We start from the raw sequence: 18,928 nt of genomic DNA, 5'->3' as shown, positions 1-18,928 counted from the left end.
CTCATGGGAATATAAGTGTAGCTAGTGAAGAAAATGTATTGTCATGTTTGCTTAACTTCAAAAGACCTCAACAAATTACAGTATAGGGGAATAGACAAGATTCCCATAATCCCAGCCTATTCCTTCCAGTTTGGACTGTAGCCTGAACACTGAAAACCTTGTTTCCATCTTCTATAGATAATTTTTCTAGAAATTACATATATATATTTTTACAGTGACAGTGAGATAGGGGACAGATCAAGGTACTGAGATTACTACTACTACTACTACTACTACTACTACTACTACTACTACTACTACTACTACTACTACTACTACTACTAATACTACTACTAATACTAATACTAATACTAATACTAATAATAATAATAATAATAATAATAATAATAATAATAATAATAATAATAATAATAATAATAATAATAATAATAATAATAATAATAATAATAATAATAATAAAGAATTGAGGACTGGAAATGAACTATCCCTGGAACAGTTCAGTACACCTTGTTGGATTCTGTTGACCAGTTTCATGGTTCTTTGTTTCAATTTCATCATCTGTAAATCAAACAAGAAAATAATGTTTATCTGTGCTTCACAAAGCTTTCCTCATTAATGTTCACACAGTTCTGTGAAGGGATAGAGCTCTCTATGAAGGACATAAAAGGGAAAAGTTAGAAATGGTGGGCATGAAGATTGCAACAAGCTTTTAAGATGATCTGAGATAAAATGGGAAGATGTGGTAGTGTTTGTCTTTGCTGCTTTGATGGTAACATATTGGCGTTGGGTAAGTTGAAATGTTTTTCTCTTTTTGCTTTGCTTTGCTATGAATCAGCCACAGAGACAATCAGAATTTATGCAACTGTAAGACAGTGGATGTAACTAGATACTTGGGTGGGAAGCTTCTGACTATTAGACTACAGGTCCCATGATCCTTGACCACTGACCACGGGGTGCTTGGTAACTGATTGCAGCCTGCATCCAAAAACATCTGAAAGCCATTGATCATATCTGGAAGATAAAGGATCTGCAGAACTCTATAGCATGGTCAACAGAGTAAGATGGCGACAGCAATATCTGCTTGCTTCAACAATATGGAAAATGCAGCTAGATTTCCCCTGAATACGGAGACTTATGTTTGACCATCATAGCCATACATTGTCTGCTATCATTTGTCTCACCTTCTTTTTAAAAAGGACCATCTGAGCTAGCCACCATCACTACATCTTCTGGTTATTAATAATAAGCATGTGTTATGTGAAGTAACAAATATCTTGGAACTGCAGAACTGGAAGGGACCCTACAGATCATCAAGTCCACCCCCTGTGAAGGAACCAACCTCTGGTCTCACAACCAGATACCTAAACCCACTAAGCTATCCAATAGTTCATAGCATTTTCTTTTGCCTGAGTTGTTACAAAGATCTAATATCGCAACTGATCTCCACTACTGCTTAAGGCAAACCTATTCCAGGGAAATCTTTCCTCCGTTTCTTGTTTGTTTGTTTGTTTTGATGTTAGCTCTACTGTGGAACAGTAGGCAAGTGTGCATGCTCTCTTAGGCAAGTGTGCATATCAGTGCCTCCTAAGGTTTTATTTAGGTAAAGGTAAAGGTTCCCCTTGACATTTAGTCTAGTCGTGTCCAACTCTAGGGTGTGGTGCTCATCCCCGTTTCCAAGCCGTAGAGCCAGCATTTGTCTGAAGACAATTTCTGTGGTCACGTGACCACACTAGACTAGACACAGAATGCCATTACCTTCCCACCATGGTGGTACCTATTTATCTACTCGCATTTACATGCTTTCAAACTGCTAGGTTGGCAGGAGCTTGGACAAGCGATAGGAGCTCACTCATCTTACGACTGCTGGTCTTCTGACCCTGCAGCACAGAGGCTTCTGCGGTTTAACCTACAGTGCCACCACGCCCCTAAATAAAAGTTTAATTTACAGAGGATAAATTCATCAATATTACATTGGATCATTTAAGTTTTCTTGACTGAGATTATGGCTTTGGAGCAGAGAACAGGCAGAGTATTTTGTCAGGCTGTGCTTTAAAAATAACAATGTGGGAAGCAGGAAATATTACACCCACACTCATACTCATAGATGTTCACAGGGTTAAAATGTACTCTTTCAAATACAACTCGTGCTTTGGGCTTATTTTGTTTTTCTGCAATAAACGGATAACAAATGAGGCCAAAGGCAGAGAGGCACCCAGTAGAGATCCCTTCAGAGAAGGAGTTTGGGTTTGAAGGAGAATTGAGGTACTGTTCCAAGTGAATTAGTGCACGTCCAGTGATGTTTGCAACACGTAGAGTGGCTTTTAAAATCTTGGAGATTCCTGAAGAAAATGCAGTTACAAGGCAGTAACAGTTGCTACTCTGGGAGAAACACAGAATACTGAAGATTTGGGCCGGGTCAGTATTTCCAGATTCTTTCTTAACCACCTCTTATTCTTGTTCTTACTTCTTTAATTGCAATTTGATAATATTGATCTTTGGAAATCTGTTTGCTGACTTCTGTACTACGACCTGTTGAAAAGGCACAGGGAGCAGAGGACTTTGCCTGCTCAACTGCCAGCTTTAGCTAAGGTTGTAGTTTTGCCAAAATGCATTTGACCAAATGCTGATCATGCTGCAATCTTGTGCTCCCTTATTCCTTCAGCTCAATAGATTTTACTTGAGAGTAAAGATATATGAGTTTTGCATGCCCTAATATTTCTGTCTTCAAATGCATCATTTGAAAATATTGGCAAGGCAATATGGGAGTCTTTTTATTATCAGCTCTCTCTCTCTCTCTTTTTCATCACCGAAGATTTTCAATTTGCTTGACATGTAGGAAATGCAAAAGCCTGTTAACTGTTACTTAAAAGGACTGGGTAAAAAGAAAGCCACAGAAAAACATTCCCAATGCAAGCGATAACAGTGTCAGAACAAGTAAACAAAAGAGTAACGCTAAGCAAGATGAAGTTGGAGGTGTGTTTGTAATTGTAAATTGTCCCCTTTGTTTGCATGCCCCAGTGTCCCAGTAAATGAAATAAATATGATCAAAATGGGGGAAAAGTTTAATTCACACACCTTCCCGGGCTTTTTGGTGTCAAAGCAGAGCTTGCAAAATCATTTTCAGAAAAATATATGGCACCGTAATTTTATTCGAACCAAACAGCACCAAAAGCAATGCAAACAGAGAGCTCTGGATGTGCTCCTAATGCATTTTTTGGGTAGATTTAATTTTACTTTTCACATGCTTTATTGTTAATTTGAGTGTCTTTGGGGAAAGGGAGGAATGGGTGTAAGTTTTGTTGAAAATGATAGTATATAAATAAAAAATGTAACGACAAGAGCTGGGAGGCACAGTTCCACTTTCCATGGGCAAATGGGCAGGATAACAAGCAACCTTCCTCTCCATGTCCTCTTCTTTATTTCCCAGCAACCAGTTTAAAGAGATACATTGCCTGCAAACATGGAGGCTCCATTTAATGTCAATAGTTGGCCTTGCTGATAGAACAGGGATAGGGGGCATGTGACCCTCCAGATGTTGCTGGACTTCAGTTCTTTCCCTCCCTCACCATTTTCTGTGCCATCTAGGGCAGATGGGAATTGCACTATGGCCACATCCAGAGAGCCATATATTCTCCACAACCATGATATGTGTATCCTCAATACATATGTTTGACCCCATTCTAAATCCATGTAAACTAATGAGGAATTATTTGTTTTATGCATTCTCAAAGGCTTTCACAGCTGGGATTCGATGGTGGTTGTAGATTTTTCAGGCTGTTTGGCCGTGTTCTTAAGGTTTTTCTTCCTAATGTTTCTCCAGTCTCTGTGATCGACATCCATCAATCACAGTGACATCAATCATCTCTCCCCCTTATCACAACAATACACCCACAACAAAAACACACTGATCACCATAATCACCCAATCTCCTGAAAAGGACAAAAAGCTGTCCACACAGCTATAAATACTCAACTATTCCGCAAACTACACCAGAGCACAGACAGAGTTCTGACTCCTGTCCTCTAAAGATACCGGTCACAGAGACTGGTGAAACGTTACGAAGAAAAACCTTAAGAACATGGCCAAACAGCTTGAAAAACCTACAACAACCAATTATTTATTTGTTTGTCTCGTCGCCACCCAAACTGAGCTCAATGCAGAATTTCCATCACCATGAGTGATGCTTAGCAGGTATTTCAGAGAATGTGATTGCTAACCTCAGTGGAATGAATCTTTTGCTCCTCACTGGAGTGGAAATGGTTAAGAGAACAAGAACTGCTGGGAATGCTGGCTGTTTGCTAAAATATATCAGGACCCTGCAGGAGATGCTTGGCTTTATTTTTGTTTACTCCTACACAGCTATAAAAACAATGGTGGGATGACAGAAAAAGTTATTTTGTCCCCACACTTCTCTGTGAGAATGGAAAGAACTCCTCCCAGCGTCCTGTTATTTTTCACCTCCTAAAATGAAGGTCACAAAGTTCGTAAGGGAAAGGTGACACCAATTTGGGAACATCTGAAACACACGCTGCTCCTTATAATTTTATGGAATGACTCCACACAGCCATTACAGAGTTTTCGAAATTTGCTCTTGCCTTCTGGCTCCATCATGCTAGTAGAAAGACTTTAGGCAGATTGATCAAGATATTGTCATTACAGGTGTTTTCTGAGCTCCCTGTCAAGGCACTTGGGATAAATGTAGACACCTATGAAGGCAGGTGTGTGCAGAATGTGAAAGGGACAAGATAGCTACTTCTGCCTACTTACTTTTCTGAGTAACAGGATGTAACAAAGTTACATTTCAAAATAATGTAATGAATAGGAAAAATTATTAGTAACTAGTTAAGAACAACTTTTCTAGTTACTTTCAAAAAGTTATGTTTAAAAGTCATTTAAAAGATTTTAAAGGTATTTTTAAATTAATTAAATTATTAAACTTGTATACCACAGAAGTAGCAATTCGCCTCCCAAAATCTGAAGGGGAGTTAGGTAGCACTCAACATTTTGTACATTCTTTCCAACAGATATTGGTCTAACAAGAAGGCATACCTAGTACCAATCTGTGGAGCCCGTAACATTGTATTAACTCATTCCTGTAGGACATCTTTAACTCTTGGGTAAGTTTTTCTTTCTCATATTTCTGAGCGGTTGACAAATTTGGCAAGTACTTGACACAAACAGCAGTCTTGGGAGATTTGAGGAAAGGGTTTAATATTTACAATGAAGAGCAAACTATTTGGGGTTTCTCTTGCATGGGTGAGATACAAGATTCAATCAGTTGTTCAAATGTGATGAACAGAAGACTCAGCAGAATGAAGGAGTCCTTTGAATGCTTAAAGAGTGACATTGTTTTGTAACATAGCTTTTGCTGTGCAGGTCCATGATTCCTGATCACAGTGGATAAAAGTTACCTTTTTGAATTATAGCTCCTGGAATACCTTTCTGTGTTTAGCTCATTAGAGGAGGAGATTTATGATGGTAATGATGATAATGGTGTCTGTGTTATAGTACAACCAAGTTCTAAGCAACTTCAGTTGGACACCCTGCTGTCAATCACATATTCAGTGAATTGTCTGTAACATTTGATACATCACCTCTGCAAACCAGAGGTAGACATAATGAGATTAGGTGGACAAACGGCATCACCCAGCATACAACAGTCTCATATGTGGACCAACAGCTATCATATCACTAGGAAATGAAACAGAAAATAAAGATGACTGATCTTCACATACTTTATAAAACAGATCAACAAAAAGATATGCCACATAATACATTTACTAGTCTTCCGCATGTCATATGACCCTCTTGTTTTCCTGCAAGAGACTAATCCAGCTAGTAGTTCCAGAACCCATCACAGAGCATAATCTGAAAGAGAATTGATGAGTAAAGTCCCAGTGGTAATGGCTGAGGTGTCAAGTATACATTAAGCCCACCAATCAGTGAAGATCAAGCAAAGATCAAAGGAGACACGAGAATTGTTTTAACTTGCTAGACTTTTCCCCTAGATTTGATCAGGAGATCGTTCCGAGAGGGTAATAAACATGGTCTGAAGCAAAACAAAGAACATTTTTTCTCTTTTTTTACCGTGGTGGTACCTATTTATATACTCGCATTTTGCATTTTGCATTCTTTCAAATCGCTAGGTTGACAGGAGCTGGGGCTCACTCCAATGCATGGATTCGATCTTACGACTGCTGGTCTTCTGACCTTGCAGCACAGAGGCTTCTGAGCGCTGCCACATCCCCTAAGTGGGTCTGGTAGCTACCATTAAGAATTTCCCACAATGCCCCCAATGAAGCATGTCTGGGGCATTATGCAAAGTTTAAAATGGAGGCTAGTTGACAACCACCATGTACACTAGTTTACGGTTAACGGTAACATTGTCCTTTAAGCCGAGTCCCTGCACACTCGTACAGCTCTGCACTGGTCCTATGCAACTGAGGCCCAACCCTGCACAAGCAGGGCAGGGCACTCACAAGGGCCTTTTAACATAAGAAAAGGCACATCATGGGGTATTTTTTTGTGTGGCTCTTCAAATCTAGAGCCTGAGTGTGACTCTGTGACTCTGTTCACATAAATCAAAATTAAGACACAATAAATTTCATTTATTCTAGTGACATGGTTAAGCCCATATGCTGTCCCTTTTATATCAGCGGAATCTAAGAAAACATATTTTTGTCCGGATTTTACCAACAGATCTTTTGCTGGTGCAGTCTGGTATCTTTTCTGTTTCACCTTTTCTTCCTCAGAATTTGCCACAGAAGATGGAAAGCAGTGTCTTTTGGTTCTGTCGAATGCTAAGAAGCCGAGGTGACATGTATAGAAAAAAATATATGTAAATTTACATAACCTTTTAAAAAATGTCTCCTGATTCTTCCAGCAAAAGTACAGTGTTAGGCTGAAAGAAATGTGAGCCAACGAACAACACAGTGTGTGAACAAAAACCAGCTTTGTAAATATTTCTTTTATTCAAAACACATGCAGAAAATAATTAAGTACAGATGCCAGGATTAACATACTTGCATTTTAATCTGTTACAGAAAGGAATTCAGCTCAAACACCAGGATAATTTACCTTCCCAGTGTACTGTGTTATGTTAGAGATAAGTGAAAATATTTTTCCCAGATAATGAAAAACAAAAAAACTTAACTGGGTTGCACATTTTTGAAATTCAGTGTGTCTAGTGATTCATTTCTAAAGATTTCTGGATGAGTGAAATAAAAATCTAAATTTTAGTCCCAACTAATTGTCAGGACCACCGAACAAAAGGGAATTGTTAATTCAACACCCATGCAAAAACCATAGATTCAATAGGTCTACTCAATTTGGGGACTAATATTTAGATTTAGACTTATCATCTAAATGTAGCAACTCTGGTGCTCACATAATTTTATTGAACTCAACTCTTCTACAAAGATTTCCATATTCTGGACAAACTGTGATAAAAGTGTTATGCATCTATATGCAAATTTCTCTCCATCTTGAACCAACAATCACTCCCAGGTTTAGACGTTCAGCTTGATGAACAAAATGTTTTCCTACTTGCAAAGTCTTCCTTGCTCAGTTCAGCAGAAGAGGCAACTGTGTGTATTGAAGGACCGCGTATGAGCTGCCTGATCTATTTCTGTAAAGGGGTGGCAGAAGCCCTTTTAGTTGTGCATGTTCTATATTTGTATTTACACATGAGGACCAACCACTGGGACACGAAAATTTCTTGGTGTGTTTGCATGGTGCACAAACCTAAGTATAAGTACCTATCAATATATGGATCTACCTTATTGGTCCGTCTAGTTCCTGACTCTCAATTCTGATCAGAACTTCTAATGCAACTCCCAGAGCCACCACCCCAGTCAGCAAGAGGAATGCTGGGAAATGTTGTTTGTTTGTTTTCAAAGCAAGTGTGCTGCTTATAGACTGCCCCATAGCATTCAAAGCACTCACTGTTTGGTTTACAATTTTATTATGCAGGCTAAACATTGTCTTTGCACATGAGGAGCAGCCACTGGGGCATGTTCCTTACTTGGTGTACTTGCATAATGCACAGACCTAAGTATGAGCACCCCACCCCAGTAAGCTGGGTACTCAATTTGCTGACCTCAGAAGAATGGAAGACTGAATGAACCTTGAACCAGCTACCTGGGACTGAAACCAGGTCGTGAGCAGAAATAACTTTTCCAGGCTGTACTCTGATTGGCAGAGATCCTCCAAAGTCTTGGGCAAGTAAATAAAGACAGACAGGCAAGAATGCAGAGGGGAGATTTACATCAGAAAGTACTGTACCCAGAACCTTCTTGCACAAGGAGAAGCCCCACTGAAATTAGCAGGGCCAATCTTCAGCATGTATAACAGCAAGGCAAGGATTGTGAGTGTACCATAAGTTGGATTTATCACTCCAGACTTCACAAATAAGAGCATAATAATTATGTGCCATCCAGCCTACAGCACCCTTCCTAGGGGTTTAGTGGTATACGGTATTCAGAAGTGCTTTAGCAGTGTCCCTCATAGTGGTGTTCTGGGACTGTGCAACTTACCCCAGGCCACATGGGTAGCAGGGTATGTAAACCCTAGTACACACCTACACGGTCTGGATCATCCTGGGTGGCCTTTCTCCCAGGAGGGACAGTGAGGAATGGAATGCTCACACCTGTAGCCAGGTACTCCAACCCACTGAGCTATTCCAGCACCTATAAATACATTGACCCTTATATTTACATATACTAATTTGTATGTGATATGCAGTGTGATGTAGTGAGTAATGGACCAGCACTCAGGAGGCCTTGGTTTTGATATCTCCTCTCTGCCATGCATTGGAGATGTGGAACTGGTAAAACCACTTACCTTGAAAGCCTTACTGAGGTCACTATAAGTTGGTTTTGACCTGAAGGCAAATGACAACTTTCGTATGTATAGATGCAAATGTATAAATAGTTATTATAATATAAATGCAGTGCAGATGAAGAATCATGTTGGATCAACTCAATGGCCTGTCCAGCCCAATTGTCCCTTCCAGCGGTGTCCAGTTAGATGCCACTTGGGAAGGTCACAACCAGCACGCGCACATAAGAAAACTTGCTGACTGGTGTTTGCCAACAAACGGAATGTAAAAGCATATTGCTTTTGATAGCGGACATAATACATTGCCACCATAACCCGTTATCTAAGTGCTGACTCCTGACAGGCAACAATTTATTTATTTATTTATTTATTTATTTATTTATTTATTTATTTATTTATTTATTTATTTATTTACTTACTTACTTACTTACTTACTTACTTACTTACTTACTTACTTACTTATTTAATTAATTTTATTTAACTTATATGCCGTTCACTCTACCCAAAGGTCTCTGGGCAGCTTACAACAATTTAAATTCAATTAAAATGCAATAAAAGATAAAATGATTAAAATACAATTAAAATTGCCCTCAGGACCCACAGTTGATGTTTATTTATTTATTATTTATTTATTTGATTTTTATCCCGCCTATCTGGACCAATGTTATTTCAATTAAAAGCCTTCTGGAACAGGAAGGTTTTGACCTGGCACCGAAATGTCATCAATGTCGGCGCCAGATGAATTTCATTCGGGAGGGCGTTCCATAGTCTGGGGGCAGCTGCCGAAAAGGCCCTTTGTCTACAAGCCGTCCCTCTTACCTCCTTGAGGGATGGCTCTTTCAAAGGGCCCCCTGGCTAAATCTTAACTGCCGGGTAGGCTCATATGGAAGGAGGCGGTCCTTCAGGTAATTGTAGATCCTTTTAAATCAAGGGGAAAGTAGAACAGATGTCTGCTCTGGTTTTTCTAGTTGGGTTTGCCAGAGACTGACCCTGATATTTTCTGCCCACATAGCGTGTACTTTACCACTCATCTAACTAAGGAATTTTATCATTATCTGAGTATAGTACTTTTATACCACTTTTTCTTTTACAATTTAAAAGCGGTTTACAATAAGACAATGGATAAAAGCAATAAAGGCACAAACACATTGCATTAAAAAGCAGACTTATCTGGTAACACTTATAGTCAGGCAAATTACTGGGTGAAAAGCCAGGTGTTTGATGATAGAAATACCCAGCACTGGGATCCCACCTAATTTCAGTGGGTGGAACATTCCACATAGTGAATATCTCAAGAGAGACAGCATACCTCCTCATTGGAACCAAGCAGAGCCTTATTAGGCCATGGTATAGAAAGCAGAATCCTTCCCCCACCCTCACAATATAAATACCCAGCAGTCTATATTGGATTTGTTAACTGTAGCTACTGCTGCTCTGCTCATAATGGGAGGAATTTATATTGTAGCTTGCAGGATTATCATCATTATATGTTACGTTTTATTCTGCAGCTGTATCCCCTTGGGAAAGGGGAGAAATTCAAATGCCACAATCCAGGAGAGGGCTGATTTCTAGTCGCCTTACATGTGCCTAGCTAGGCTGGATAGCTCAGTGATTTAGGTATCAAAGCCAGAGTTTGGGAGTTTGATTCCCCGCCATGTCTCCTGTGAGTAAAGCCAGCCCGTGTGGCCTTGGGCAAGCTGCATAGTCTCAGGGCGCCTTCAGAAGAAGGGAATGGGAAACCACTTCTGAGTACTCTCTATTTAGAAAACCCTGAAGGGGGTCATCATAATTAATTTGACAGCATATGATTATTATTATTGCCTAACTCCATGCCTGATTATACCTTCAGATTGGCACTCAAATTATAGATTCCTACTAGCATGTCTGCTGTTACACTTCAAATCATAACAAATGAAAGAAAAGAAAAATCAACCATTAAAAATGATAACTTTCTGGTATGCTAAATACAAAGTAAATGGCAAATGCAGCAATGTGTCTAGTTAATTTTGACACCTACTTGTCTTTGAAAAACAGATATATTGGCTATATCTGTCTCTGTTATTAATTACAATAAATTACTGACTGATCATTGGTTGTATACATATTGGATTTAAAAAGTTTTTTTTAATCCCACAAAATGTGAGTTGTAATAACATTTGAAACCAATAGAAAAGTTAGCAGGGAAATGTTTTACATGTGTAGCACTCACTGCCACCTGGCATGCGGGTATTTTTACAAAACTCAATAAAACAGTGTGTAGCACTCATGCACGAAAATTGAAAATTCACAGACATGTATTTAAGCACATTTTTAGAGGGAATAATAAAATAGGGCTAACGGAAAGCCAACACCTGGAGAATGTTTTTAGGTGAGAAGCATGGGAGAAAAGAGATATGAGAAAGTAAGAAATTTTGCATTGTGGGATTTCCTGGAACAATAGTGATATATGAGGCTTCATGAACTAAGGCTAGTTCTCTTTAACTCAGCAGCTTTGCAAATTTTTTATTTTCAAAATTATTCCTAGTCATTTGGACTTTTGCTGAGCTTTTTCATAAACCTTTGCATAAACTGCAGAGAATCTGCATTTTCTGTCTGAAGCATGAGATGTTTCACATATTGTTGTTTCTGTTTTGTTAAATACCATTTGTCTATAAAAAATTTTCTAAACCATTTATCTCAGTTCACCAGAAAGGAAACAAAACACAATGGCTCACCACCAACCCCCACCAAACAAACTAACAACCCACCACCACACATTGGTGTGTTGATCCCTGTCAGATTTCATTGTACTGTATTGTTTTCAGCTCAGTGCTCAAGCCTGTCAAGATCTTTTTGAATTTTTTTCTGTCTTCTAGGATGTTAGCTGTGCTTGTGTGTGTGTGTGTGCAAATTGAATAAACATTCCCTGCACCCCCTTATCCAAGTTATTAATAAAAATGTTGAAAAGGACCAGGCCAAGAATGAGCTTTGGGGCACTCCACTTGTTACAGTACCTCCTCCCAATTTGAGAAGGAGCCATTGATAAACTCTCTCTTAATATGATTCTGTAACCAATCCACCTGACTGTTATTCTGTTCTGTGCACATCTAGTTAGCTTGCTAATCAAAACATCACAGGACACTTTTGATGTCAAGCCAAGATATATTACATCTGCTGCATTACCATCATCTATCAGGGAGGTTACCCGAATAGGTTACATAGTCATACAAAGACCACAGACCTCAGAAGAAAAGTACTAGGGAAGCATCGGAAAGAGGAAGGCTTTAATTCTGTGCTTAACTTCTATTGTTGCCCCAACTATGTACTGTATCCTTTTCTTCTAACAGGTGACATTTGGGCCAAGCACAGGGAGATGACCCCAAAGTATGAGGGGTAGGCACACCAGATGTCACATGCTTGATCCATGAGCATCCTACACCTCTTTTCACAGCAGCATCTAAATCAGGAAAATGTACGGAAATTGCATTGTTGCTGTTATTTAGCAAGACAGAACTCAAACATGTGATTTTCCTACACAGTCTGAAATCCTGGTATTACTATAAAGAGGGACAGAGAGAAAGCAGGATTGTGGAACACTGGTATTTTGCTTCCGTCTTGTTCCAGAAGGGAAATGGCACTCAACCTAGTGAAGAGAGAATAAACAAGGAAGGGAAGGGACTACTGCCTAAGGTAGGCAAAGAGGTGGTATGAAAAATCTAGCTGTTTTTAATCAATTCTTAGTCTGCTGAAGAGCATCCCAGGATATCTAAGGAATTTGCAGATAACAATCTCAGGGCCTCTGTATCTAATTTATGAGAATCCAGGTGAGATTCCTGAAGACTGGAAGCAAACATGTTATTCCCACCTCCAAAAAAAAAGGAGGGGGGAATCCAAGACCCCGGCAGCTATCATCAGTCACCTTGACATCAGTACTAGGAAACATGCTGGAACAGATCATTAAATAATCTGTGAGTACTTACAAAAGAATACTGTGATTTCCAGGACCCAGCCCAGATTTCTCAGAAACAAATCATGCCAGGCCAATCTTCTCTCTCTCTCTCTCTCTCTCTCTCTCTCTTTTTTTTTTGGGGGGGGGGCAGAATCACAAGCTTGGTAGATGTGAGGAATGCTGTGGATATCATGTCTCTCATTATTGTAGCAGCCAAGTTGCTAAAACATGGGCTGGGCAATGCTACTGTTAGGTGGATTTGTAGCTGGGTCCCCAATATTCATCATTTTGGACAGAAGGGAGAAGTAGGGTGTTAGAAGGTTCAGTCCTGGACCCTGTTTTATTCAGTATGTTTATAAATAACTTGGATGAGAACATGGGACACAAAGTATTGGATTCAAATTATGAGAAAGAAGATTTGTGCCTAAACATTAGGAAGATCTTCTTGACAGTAAGAGCTGTTTGATGATGGAATGGACTGCTTGTGTGTGTGTGGACTCTCCTTCATTGATAGAAGTTAGGTTATCACCTGTCAAAGATGCTTTAGTTATGAATTTCCTGCTTTGGGAGGGAGTTGGACCTAATGGTCCTGGGGATCCCTTCCATCTCCACAGTTTTATTCTTCTATGTGCATGTTGATACCACATTCTTTTTCTGAATACGTATACTAACTTTTATGCTGTAGTTCTATAGGTCTTACCTGGGCTGCGCCTGTTGATTACCTGGGATTTGTTTGGTGCAGACTTGTGTAAGATTGTGATATAAATCCCCTTGAGAAAAACAATAATTCAAATTAATTGGTTAGTTGAAGAATTTCCCATTAATCTTAATATGGAAAAGATGTTATACTGAAAAGAAACACATGGGGTTTCAGGCGTTCCCAAAATGTCCTAACTGCTAAGGGGCCAAAGTCATATTAGTTATACCTGCTGGTGTAATATAATTAGCACAAATCCTATTGGCAAATTGCCACAAGTTAAGAAGTTAGCATAAGCATTTGCTGTTGGCCTTTGGTTACAAAACTCCACATGCAACAGCAAATGGTTGTGCTTCTTTCCTTACTTGCAGAAAATTGGCAACATGATTTTTGCCAGTGGCATTATGCTGGTGCAAAAACCCAACAGGACTTTGGCCATAGTTTAAGTATAAATATCCTCCTATGTTCTACACAGTACTATGCAATTGCTGTAGATGGAATGTATACCTTCCTCCAACTAAAAAACATTATATTGTTGAAAGAGATTCTTAATTCTTCCTCTGACACCCATTCTCCTACAATCTTCTCTGCTGTGAAGGGGAGGAACTGGTGAAAAATCATGCATGGAAGAGATTGTAAATAAGACTGAATGGATAAGGAAAGGAGGATTAAACCACTCAGCTTCTGATTCTCCCATATAAGTGCCTTCTCATCCAGAGTTTGGAGAAGTTTGTTTTTTGGATGACAACAATAACGACTTTCAAAGCCACCATGTCTACTAGAAATTGTGGGAGATATAATCCCAAAAATTTACTTATCCTGGTTTTGCCTGACCCTTACATTAGCACTGGAGGCAAGCAGGCTTTAAAGTTCTGTGTTTGCTTCATCAGGTACAATTGCCTCACATTTTTTAATCCAGATTGACCGGGGAACCAGAAAAGGATCTATATGGTAGCTCAAGTCACCTGACCAAGCTTCAGCAACCCCAGGATCACAAACGCCATGGGGAAGCCAAAGAAGAAAGAAGAGGCTGTCTTTCTGAGGCAGAAGATCACTCTGTTGAGGGCTTTCTCGCTCCTCATTGGCAGCATGGTGGGCAGCGGTATATTCATCTCTCCCAAAGGCGTGCTAAAGAACACCGGCAATGTGGGCCTGTCCTTAATTGTCTGGTTTGCCTGTGGGATTCTCTCTATGTTTGGTGCGTGGTGAGTTACTTTTTTCTCTGTCTTTGGCTCTTGGAGCACCAGTCACTCAACTGGCTCCTGGCATTGCCCAATTCCTCAGTTCAGCTGGTAGCTGTCACCCTCAGCCCTTTCCTCTTGGCAAGCTTCCATGTTTATAAAGCAAATCCAGAGCTTTTGCCCTGATGCTAGGGCAGCCTGCTCCAAACTATGGCCCTTCAGATGTTTCAGGTTCTATTTCCCATTCTTAGGCATCCTTCAGTCTCGAAAGACCATGGTAACGTACTCTGTATGAGTGTCCTCTCCAGAGCACAAAGCCTGGGTAGAATAATATGGAGGATAGGCTGTTACCGAAGCAGCAAATCCCCCCTCTCGACATCTCTGAAATAGTCCAATGGAAAGGCAAGGGGCAATACAACTGGTTCCAGCAACATCGCAGGAGTTGCCAGAACAACACAAACTGCCTCCGGGACTCCGGCTCCAGATTTTGCCTCGAGGTTAACTCCTGAAGTCTTTTCCATGAGTGGATATAGCCACAAGGCAGTGGAGGTTTGAAATTGGAGTTTTCCTTCTCCTAGATGGGCTGCCTTCCAAGGCTGACAAGCCCCACCTCGTCACCTATTTCCCATAGTCCTTTACCATTGGCATATTGGGATGGGCAGGGGTTGCAATTTGAAACATCCAGAGGAGCCTGGGTTGGGAGAATCTGTGCCGAAGTCCATGTCTGAGACCCCTGAGGTGTCTGATATTCCTGAGGAACTGATATATTAGCTGGGGGAATGTCTTATTTTGTAAGAGTCTGCCCTCAGAAGTGTATGAATTTTATTGGCCTGCTCTATGGAAATAACAAAGGGCCGTATAAAACTTGAAAATAATTTAAACATCTGTATTACCCCTAAGTTGGTTGCATGTCTGTAGGGCTAGAGAACACAGATTCCCCCTGAGCCTCCCAGGAGAATAGCCAGCCTGCAGAAGAGAGAGCTTCAGCTAATGGCTGGACTGGCCCTTTCAGTAAGAGAAAATGACCTAAAGTTAGGACACTGCTGATACCTGATCCTGACAATATCTCATCGGTTACTGGAATAATATTCCTCTTGTTTTTGTTTTATTTTTCTGACTGTTTATTTATAATCTTATTCTTCTGGTGTTTTATTCTATTATGCTGTAAATTGCCCAGAATAGTGCATTGCACAAATAGGGTGGTATACAAATAAAACAGACAGACAAATAAGGCATACATATATAAGTATAGATGGGGAAAGCAAGAAGGGCTGTGACTTAAGGCTTATCCAGACAGAGTATTTGTTCTCCATATTTATCATGATTCATGCTGAAGTGAGCAGTATTTTTCCTGCCATCCATACGACGTATGCTTGCTTAACGTAGTACAGTGACAAAATTGGTGATTTTTTCCAAGTTTTTCTGTACCTCCTGAAGGCATGGTTTATTTTTTGGCTTGGTTTGTTCTGGAGGGAGAGTGTGGTGTTTATCACAATGGTGCTTTTCATTGAAGTTCATGTTTGGATGAGAGCTTTCTAGTTGCAAGATTTTAATTACTGCCTAAATAGATCAAAACAAAACAGAATAAAACAAGTAGGTGCAGCATAAAAGCTCCAACAGCTGTAGCTAATTTCTCTTTCTCTCTCTTTTTAAAAAAGATGTTAAAGAAGCTTATTCCTTCCTTAAGGAGAAGTGAGTTTGTTAAGATCAGTAGGAATGGTGGAATTGCCATACAGACCCCAGCTTTGGCTTACAAGGGGGTTCAGCTTACTTGGTTATATACCTGAATAAACCATCAAATCCCAGCATTAGGATTATTGTCATTATTGTTGGGTAATAATGGGATGTTAAAAGAACAACAACAAAAATAGTTTATTTGCTCCTTTTCACAGCCAAGATGGAGATTGCAGCAATCTAGAAAGCCATTACAGAAATTAACATGTGTAATTGGTAGTTGAAGATATGGTGGTTAGCATTAATGGGTAAGCTAATTAAAGAGGGCAGTCATGTGAGGCAGTCTGAAGAAGCAGCTTGTTTTTTTACATGATGTGGGAAAAACTAATTCTCCAGGTTGGTAAATATAGTCAGCTGTTGATTCTTCCTACCTCTCATGTCAATTTATTGAAGGAGACCTTGTGATGGGCACGACATCCAATGGCTGTAATGTCTTATTAATTCTGTGCTGATCTCATTCACGGTGTGGTGGTGGTTTGTTTTGTGTATAGATATTATTTTAATTAATAAAAAAAAGATATTGGCACAAGTTCCAGAAGCCAAGCTGTGTGCTGGGCAAAGAGAGCTTTCAAATGTTAATTTTTTGGACTATAGCTGCCATAGTCCTCTGATCAGCATAAGTCTACAGTACAGTGGGGGATTGAACTCTCACACTGAGCTATCCAGCCAGTCTCTTGAGTCCCTTACCAGACCAGGAGTTCCATCACTGTGCAGTATGGAGCCATGACAGGAAACAGGTTTTAGACTGCTATGACTGTGGGATCTAGAGGCACTCAGGATATACACTAGAACCAAAACTCAGTTTTGTCTCTGTTGTTGAGACAATGTCACCGTGGGGCAAAACCCTTTCAATGTGACTTACAGGGATTCACGGTAATTTACTAAACCTCTTTTGTACCTCACTACTTCCAGGTGCTCTGAGTTACGCAGAACTTGGCACACGAATCACAAAGTCTGGAGGCCATTACGTCTATATTTTGGAGACTTTGGGCCCTCTGCCAGGGTTCTTATTTCTATGGGCTGAATACTTCGCAATAAGGTAAACATTTCCATCTGTAAGCTGCCATAAATGCAAAGGTGAAGTCTAGGAATACCCAGAACAATGTGGTGCATTTGTAAGTGTAATATTTAGTTATACGTTAGTCGGAGAAAAAGAGATTAAAGGGAGCCTAAGACTTAAGCACATAGTCAGATTACATTTTTATTAATGATTGGCATGACGGAGTGCAGGCAATACTTATCAGATTTGTGGATTACACAAAATTGGGTGAAATAGTTAATACCTTGGAAGACAGGAACAGAATTCAAAACGATCTTGATAGGCTTGGGCACTTGGCTTCAAAAAACAGAACGGATTTTAACAGGGATAAATGCAAAGTACTGCACCGGGAGGGAGGAAAAACCCCAGGTGCACAGTTACAAGATGGGGGACACTTGGTTTAGTAATACTATGAATGAGAAGAATATTGGAATTGTTGTCGATCACAAGCTGAATATAAATCAACAGTGCAACGTGGCTGCAAAAAACACAAATGGTATTTTAGAATGCACGAACAGAAGTATGGTCTCCCAATCCTGTGAGGTACTGGTTAGGCCTCATATAAAGTAATGGGTCCAGGTCTGGACTGCAATTCAAGAGGGATGCCAACAAACTGGACTAAGTTCAGAGGAGGGCCACAGGGATTATCTGGGGACTGGAAACCGAACCCTATAAGGAAAGACTGAAAGAACAGGGCATGTTTAGCCCTGAGGGGAGATACAGAGGAGGGGCAAGATCTGTTCTCAATCATCCCAGAGTGCAGGACATGTAAGAATGGGCTCAAACTACAGGAATCCAGTTTTAGGCTTAAAATCAGGAAAAACTTCTTAACCGTTAGAGCAGTACAACAATTGAACCAATGACCTTGGGAGGTGGTGACCGCTCCAGCACTAGAGGCATTCAGGAAAATATTGGACAACTATCTATCAGATCTGCTTTTATTTAGATTCATGCATTGAGAGGGGCTTGGACTTGATGGCCTGATCAGCCCCTTCCAACTCAATTATTCTGATTCTATGATTCTGAGATGATGGCAACTTCCTGCAAATAATTAAAATATCTAAAGTGCTTGCTTTCCTTTTAACTTATGCCAGCTAAGACCATCTTGAACTGCAGCAGGAGGATGTGGAGTCTTTTGGCCCTCCTGATGCATCAGCCTTCAGTTCCCACTGCCCTTCCGAAACACTTCAGTCATATAGAAGGCATGCGTGACTTTGCAGGAATGTAACATTTTGCATCCTATGTCCTTAACTTTGCAGAAACACAGCATTTTGCACCACAGAATATATAACCTACTTTTTCACCCCCCTCCAGGCCTGCCAACAGTGCTGTTGTTGCCTTAGCTTTTGGACGCTACATATTGGAACCATTTTTTGCTCCCTGTCCGGCTCCACTTTCGGCAGTAAAACTTGTTGCTCTTCTTGGCTACTGTAAGTACAAAACAGAAATCATGACCTATGCATTTCTTTAATAGTACATGTGTAGCTTACCCGTTAAAATAAGCAATGCAA

At 40.0% G+C, this 18,928-nt stretch overlaps 1 protein-coding gene and 2 long non-coding RNA genes across 11 annotated transcripts in view; 1 reads left to right on the top strand and 2 right to left on the bottom strand.

Moving 5' to 3' along the window:
- The first annotated feature begins 612 nt into the window (after positions 1-612).
- LOC110082703 (cystine/glutamate transporter) overlaps positions 613-18,928 on the top strand; it is a 35,931-nt gene continuing 17,615 nt past the window's right edge. Inside the window, exons 1-6 of one of the 9 annotated variants that reach the window (XM_078376235.1) lie at positions 648-787; positions 5,025-5,117; positions 6,753-6,813; positions 14,383-14,661; positions 17,291-17,417; positions 18,732-18,847. In XM_078376235.1, the coding sequence (XP_078232361.1) occupies positions 14,466-14,661; positions 17,291-17,417; positions 18,732-18,847 (439 nt within the window). In that variant the 5' untranslated portion in view covers positions 648-787; positions 5,025-5,117; positions 6,753-6,813; positions 14,383-14,465. Of the gene's footprint in view, positions 788-2,133; positions 2,416-5,024; positions 5,118-6,752; positions 6,814-14,353; positions 14,662-17,290; positions 17,418-18,731; positions 18,848-18,928 lie in introns of those variants that run through there. The other 8 variants (XM_078376240.1, XM_020800500.3, XM_078376234.1 and 5 more) reach the window with 8 other exon arrangements.
- LOC144583124 (uncharacterized) lies at positions 6,740-13,539 on the bottom strand. The gene is made up of 2 exons (XR_013536729.1): positions 13,467-13,539; positions 6,740-6,800 (listed from the first exon to the last, which is right to left on the bottom strand). It is a non-coding gene; the product is annotated as an uncharacterized LOC144583124 (long non-coding RNA).
- Positions 16,088-18,843, bottom strand: LOC144583122 (uncharacterized). Its single transcript, XR_013536727.1, has 2 exons — positions 18,714-18,843; positions 16,088-16,204 (listed from the first exon to the last, which is right to left on the bottom strand). It is a non-coding gene; the product is annotated as an uncharacterized LOC144583122 (long non-coding RNA).

This window comes from Pogona vitticeps, chromosome 5 (genome assembly GCF_051106095.1).
Source record: "Pogona vitticeps strain Pit_001003342236 chromosome 5, PviZW2.1, whole genome shotgun sequence".
In the NCBI taxonomy this organism is placed as follows: domain Eukaryota; kingdom Metazoa; phylum Chordata; class Lepidosauria; order Squamata; family Agamidae; genus Pogona; species Pogona vitticeps.
This window is presented reverse-complemented; position numbering and strand designations above follow the sequence as displayed.